This window comes from Nilaparvata lugens, chromosome 7 (assembly GCF_014356525.2).
Source record: "Nilaparvata lugens isolate BPH chromosome 7, ASM1435652v1, whole genome shotgun sequence".
Classification (NCBI taxonomy): domain Eukaryota; kingdom Metazoa; phylum Arthropoda; class Insecta; order Hemiptera; family Delphacidae; genus Nilaparvata; species Nilaparvata lugens.
In genome coordinates, this window is record NC_052510.1 from 45,606,078 (window position 1) to 45,613,035 (window position 6,958).

Consider the following 6,958-nt stretch of genomic DNA (forward strand, 5'->3'; position numbering starts at 1 on the left):
CAAAAACCAATACAAGATCATCAAAGTGAGACGACGACAAACTGAGACAATTTTCAATTTTATACAAATGACAAACTGGAACGACCAGAGGCTGGGACAGCGACAGATTGGGTAACATTCTTGAGTTGTAGTCTCACTCTGTCGGCTACTTATAATAATAATAATCTATATAAATAAAAATCTGGTGTGGTACACTCACACAACTTTCCTTGCTCATTGAACTGTAAGCCCCATTTTCAAATGAGAATAATTTGGGGGAATAACATAATGACGATTGGCGGCAACATATTTGAAACTACGATCGGACTTCTATATAATTATGTGTATATATAATATTTGTTTTCAGAGTACTTTTTCCTTTGTGTAAATTGTGAAATTCGATGATTTTTTTTAAAAGTCGTCAAAGCAGCTGTTCTACAGATGAAATATCTCGACTATGTGTTCTTTTTATGAACTGCTCTACCTACCTAATGCACGAGAACGAGGTTACAAAGTCCATTTCTCAAGGATGGGGTAGACCCCTCATTAGTTTCCCAGAAAGGAGACTCATGCCAGTTGATAGAGCTGATAAATAACTATACAGGGTATGAATTTGAAAAAAATCGGTCAAGTCATTTTTGAGAAAATTGTGAAAAACATGTTTTTTTAGTAATTATCCGCTATTTTTCTCAAGAATATTATGGAGCTCCTGCAATTTTCCCAGAAATCGACCCAGTTTGTCAGATAGAAAAATTGTCGTTGATACACTTCTAAGGTGTCGGAATGTTGCTGATCGTAGAATCATAGCTCCAAATTAAAATTATCCTTATTAAGAATAATAAAGAAAAAATATTAAAAAAGTTAATCAGTATTTAAAAGTAAAATATTAAACATTTTCACAAAAATTCATTATCAGAAACTACAGCTGTTTCAATGAAATTCATTGGGCATTGGCACCAAATTTCTTGTCTCGTTTTGATTTGAGTCTTCGTTTTCTGTGGTCTGTGCACGTTGTCTAGAGTTTGCTGTGAAAAATATTATTTTTATTCAAGTTGGAAAATGTGTACAGTTGATTCAAATTGTGTGTTGAATCATGTGTAATTCATGCAATATCAGCTGAACGTTAACAATAATCAATTTGTTGTCAAATTTGGACATAACATTCTACTTTGGTGTGCAAGTCTTACCTAAAAGTCAACTGATTTTTGCTGTAAGTAAAATGATTTTAGAAGTAATATCAATTATTTTTTTTATAATTTACGGGTTATATATTGCAGGTAAGTTTATTCAATTTCTATTTGGAAAGTTACTAATATCTTACTTAATGTTCATGGTAGGTTGATAAATTTACAAATATTTTCTCGAAAAAATGTTTTTTTTTTGCATTGGCCAGCCACCAATAATGTTAGTTGACTTGTTCGAAAAGACTTTGGCAAAATAGTCAATTTATGTAACCAGCTTAAGGTTTTCAACAGAATATGGTAATTATTTAGGGCTAAAGTGCACATCAGGTATTTTCCTTTTTTTTAATTTTTACTATTTTCCACTTTTTTTAAACACTTGAAAAAAATCTTATGTGACAACTGTCATTTCATTGTTTAACAATCAAAACTCCAATGCAAAAGGAAAACTAATCTCACCAAACCCATCCCAACCAAACCTTAATAGTCCAAAACCTACTTAAATTTTCCTAATTTTTTTATAATTTTGATCTAGGCAACCACATGATTGTCCAATCAGTTTCCGCTATACATAACCTTAATGAGTGAAGAATGTTAATTTTAGAGTTTATATTAAAGCTGCGTTTACACCAAAGCTATTAACAAAATGTTAATAACTTAATCCTTATAGATTCTATTAGATTGAATGGAACTTGACAAACACATGTTCATCATGTGCATGATAAGTTATGTTCAATCTAATAGAATCTATAAGGATTAAGTTATTAACATTTTTTAATAACTTTGGTGTAAACGCAGCTTAATATATTTGAAATGCAGAGAAAAAAATTGTTGTTCCAAGTTGAACAAAATATCACATAATCAAATCCATAAGTTTTATAAGGAATAGAGTAAGTATATCTTTTTAAATACCTGATGCGTCCCTTCTAAACTGGTACCCAAAATATTTTGTGGTTTGGTTTTAAGTCTTAGATCTTATATTTATTTTGGCTAAAGTACACGTCCAGTGCCAACATACCTGTCATAAAATTTCTGGTTGGGATCGAATTTAGTATGTTATTTTGAGCACAAAATCACAAAAATTAAACGGCGGTCACTATTGTTTTTAAAATAAACTAAGTTCAAAGTAGCACAACTTTACTTGATGAGTAGCAACCATAAGTAGCTAAGGTTAGGAAAAGCTTTAGGTTAGGAAAGCTTAGGTTACGAAAAGCTTTGGGTTAGGAAAACTCAGATTAGGAATATTATAATTTGATGATTTCAATAATCAAAATGGCTGCTACTCATAGGATAAATGCATGTAAAATTGTGCTACTTTGAACTTGGTTTATTTTAAAAACAATAGTGACCGCCGTTTATTTTTAGTGATTTTGTGCTCAAAATAACATGCTAAATCGATCCCAACCAAAAATTTGATGATAGGTATGTTGGCACTGGACGTGCACTTACACCTTTATTTTTTTGCTGCTCTATTGAAGATGAAGTTATTTTTTATAATTTTAATTTCTAATCTTGTGTTTTACTTATTGTTACTGTTTAAAATAATTCACTTTTTTATGTTAGAAGCTGTCAAATTAGGCTAGTTAATTGTTTTTTGTTTGAAGTCTTTCGCTGATAAGATGTTCGAACAGATATGTCAGCTCAGACATGAATGTACAGACATTTTATAAATAATTGCAGTATCATTAGTGGCCGGCCGTAGGATAAAGGCTTATACGAGGCATTCAGACTAGAAGACCTACAGCTTGAGGTGGGCTGCTAACCACCGGGAAGCAATTTTTAATTTGAAAATGATATTTAGAAGAGTCAGTTCTCTAGGAGATTACCCTTACAACAAGAAATTATATTAAGACGAGTCAGTTCTTCAGAAGATTACCCTTAAAAGGCGCATAGATCTTAACTTATCTGTAGCGTATCAGCGCGACTACTAAACAAATCTTCCCACTCATGCCAGAATGATAGTCACTTATGTTTCTCTAATAACAAATACACTTCTAAGCGGGTTTTAAAGCTGGACACAACGTATCCGTGAGAGTCGCGTGGCACTATTTTTCATTGCTTTTAATACCGAACATTAGGTACACAAGATTTTGCCAGCCGGTCACCAGGTTTTTTGGATTCACAATTGCCATCTTTGAAACAGCTGGGTCATCACTGTTTCAATGATGCTCCATGGTGACCGAGCCTGGTATCTTATAATAAGGTACTTGATTTCAGATAGGTGATAATAAGTACCAATACTTTCATATAATGGTTCCTATTACAAACTCCTAACGTGTCTTTGGTTTTCCCTAAACTTTGAAGTAACTTGGATGCGAACGTACACATCAGCAGACAGACGGTGAAAAATCAAACTTCTTCATGCAGACGTAAGCATTCATATGGGGACAGCTGTGTGCCTTTCATCATTTGAACACCTGCGGAGGGATTTTTCTCCGACCTCTGTCTGCTGCTGTGTGCGTTTGCCTTAATACTCAGCTAGAATATGTTCTAGGATAGTTTGTGTCTAAACAATAAAGCTCGTTGCACACAGGCAAAATAATTGCATCTACTAGATCTGGCCATTAGTAGCATCTACTCAAAATTTGTTTATTGTCACTGTGGCAAGAGGTTTGGGCGCTAATAATTTCCCCAGATTTTTATTCTCCGAAAATGATACATGAATCTTTCATGGAGGAATGATTATGATCTATGATTGTATTTGTCAATAAATGATTTTTTTATTCCAGGTGATGAAATGAAGAAAAGGAAAGTTGCAGATTCAGCCAAAACAGATCAAATAAAGAAGCATAAGTTTGATCATTCCAATATCAAGCGGAGTCCAATTGATTTGGATGAGTCAGATCAAACAAATACTATAAAGGACCATAAGATCAAGACAGAACCCAACTCAAGTAGTAACGTAAGTAATATCAAGACAGAACCCAACCCAAGTGATAACGTATCTGGAATTTCAGACAAAAAGAAAAAGTCTCAGGCAAAACAATCAAAATCTAACACTAGCAATAATATTCGTGACATTAACCATAAACAGAGTAATGGCTGTTCCAACTGGATGAAGTTTTTAGAGAGTGAAAAGTCGAAACAAGGTGATAAAATGTTGTCAGACACGTCAAATAAACAAAACAAAGTGCCAGTTTTGAAGCAGCGTCATGATGAGAAGAAAGTCGACTTGAAGCCGTTTGTTTTCCCTGGTGAAAGATGGAAAAATCAGTCGAATTCGTACCGTGGCAAGCTGACCTCGTTGATAGCGATCGACTGCGAGATGGTAGGGATTGGTGAGGATGGACATGTGAGCATTGTAGCCAGGGTGTCGCTTGTGAATTCGCTGGGAGAGTGTGTTTACGACAAGTATGTGAAGCCCACAGATCCTGTCACCGACTACCGCACGCACGTGAGCGGCATCAGACCAGCCGACTTGGAGAACGCCACCGATTTCCACACGGTTCAATCCGAAGTGGCCACCATTCTCAAGGACCGAATACTGGTGGGACACTCGTTGAAGAACGACCTCGACGTTCTGATGCTGAAACACCCTTATCGACTGATCAGAGACACGTCGCGATTCTCCAAGTTCCAGTCGCCGACTAGGCGCTCTCTCTCGCTCAAGGCCATCACCGAGAAGTTCCTCAACGTGAAGATACAGACTGACGAGCACAACTCGGTCGAGGACGCCAGGGCCGCTATGCAGTTGTACATGACTTTCCGCAAGGAGTGGGAACAGGAGCGTCGCCAGTCCAAGTCCAACAAGCACAAGAAGAGAGACTCTCAACAGTCTCATCCTGTTACCGCTGTTTCTGAAAATTAGTTTATCGGGTTCTGCTTAGGACTATGATCGGTTGTTGATTTGAATTGTTAATATACGAGTAATATCGAGTGACCTGGCTGGGTCAGAGTTTTTTTATCAGAGAATTGTTGAAGTTTAACAATCTAATGTTGTAATATAATTCTTCAAAATGTAGTGCCTTTTAAATGGAATGCATTCCTAGAGCATGGTATCAAGAACTTATATGTTTTATAAGAATTTTGGATGAGGGCCAAGGCATAAGCTAGTCAATTCAAGTCATAAGCTACACATCGATTTTTGGACGTGACTTTTGCCGTCCTTATAAATTCTACCAGAATGAATGGAACTTGACAAACACATGATCGATCACATAATATTATGTTTGTCAAGTTATGTTCAACCTAATAGAATAATTTACAAGTCCTTATAAATTCTGCCAGATTGAATCGAACTTGACAAACAGATAATCACATCATTTTGTTTGTCAAGTTATGTTTTAATAAAATTCATAAGGACTGCAAAAAAGTTGTACGTCCAAAAATCAATGTGTATGTAACTAGACATACAGAGCAATTTTCAGACGAGTCGACAGGGCAGAAATCTCTCCGATTGGCTGATTGTCAGCTTATTCCCAAAGCCAACCCAATCAGTGAGCTTCTTGTCCTGCCGACTCGTCTGAAAACCGCTGTGTATGGCTTGGTCTTTGAAGATTGATAAAAAGCAGAATATATATTGAATTAATAACTCTCAAGCAATTTTTTTTATTGAAAATGAAATATTTGGACCACTGTCTACTAAACACCGCATGTAAAATACAACAAATATTTGATCCAATATTTCAAAAACTTTTATCAACCCTGCAGCTTTCTATACCACTGTTGGTAAGATTCCAATAAATTTTTCGTAGCGATGTTTCCTATTTTCAAATCCTGATTGATACGATTTCTTTTAATTTCCCAAGGTAGTAGTAGTAACTATTTATTTTATTTTCACTTATTTTATTTTTACAAAAAACACAGATCGGGAGAGAAAAACTAAGGTTACCTTGTACTATTTCTCTCAAATGATCTCATTATGATAACCATGAAAATTTCTTCCTAATTTGTATGAATTGAGGTAATTATAAATTAATAACAATGGACTTTTTATTTTTGATGTATACAATAAAACCCATTCTAATTATGTTGAATAATAAGAGTTTTTGGATCTGAAAAAAGAGGTTGGCATTTTTAAATTTAGTGTTCCCTTCAACACTGCAATGCTTTTGAAACTTGAGTTCAATTCAATGCTTTTGAAACTTAACAAATTTCAATTGTTATAGACCCAGTGCAAGAGACAAAACAAAATAAATAAATCTTTATCAGTGGCGAGGCGTGCAATACTCCACCGGTCATCGCAGGGGGCCCCCCAAACTCATGTGGGTCCAAGTGCCCTCTTCAAGGAAATGTTAGAAATGCTAGCAAATTGTTGACTTTTGGAGTACCTGAAAATTGTCCTCTGAAATCACATACAAAAGGCAGAAAACTGAGAATTCTCTCCAATTTCACCTCTTGTATAATTTTCAGTGTATCCTCACTACCAACTTTCCATTATTTACCAATTCTCACTACAACTGGAATTTCTTTCAAATTAATAATACTGTTTTCATCTTCCACTTCCTCCATGTTTCACACATTAAATTTGCTAATTCATGCACATGAAACACTGTAAAACAAAGATTACTAACTCACACGAATAAAAATAACCTCACTTTTAAAACAATAATACAGTATTTCAAATGCGAAAATTTTCGTTAAAGCTGTGTGTGTAGAGACTGTGGGACGTGGGGATGAGGAGAACGAAGCTACCGAAAACACCCGACACTAGCAGAGAACGTGCGAAGCCTAAATACATCGCAGTCGGTTGCGATGTATTTCAAGCATTATTCAAATGGTCTGAAACCTGTTGGCTGGGGGCTCTAGCCAAGGTCTGGAGGGGGACTGGAGTGATCCGCAAGCCTTCTGCGCTTCAT

General features: G+C 35.5%; 1 protein-coding gene across 2 annotated transcripts; it reads left to right on the forward strand.

The window, feature by feature from the left end:
• Positions 1-904: 904 nt before the first annotated feature.
• Positions 905-6,133, forward strand: LOC111051207 (RNA exonuclease 4). 2 transcript variants are annotated; one of them, XM_022337663.2, is made up of 2 exons: positions 905-1,189; positions 3,890-6,133. In XM_022337663.2, exon 2 carries the CDS (start codon positions 3,898-3,900, stop codon positions 4,966-4,968), a length of 1,071 nt encoding a protein of 356 aa, XP_022193355.2. In that variant the 5' UTR covers positions 905-1,189; positions 3,890-3,897; the 3' UTR covers positions 4,969-6,133. The 2 variants fall into 2 exon arrangements, with proteins under 2 accessions (XP_022193355.2, XP_022193354.2); XM_022337662.2 differs by having other exon boundaries at positions 955-1,256.
• The last annotated feature ends 825 nt before the right edge of the window (positions 6,134-6,958 follow it).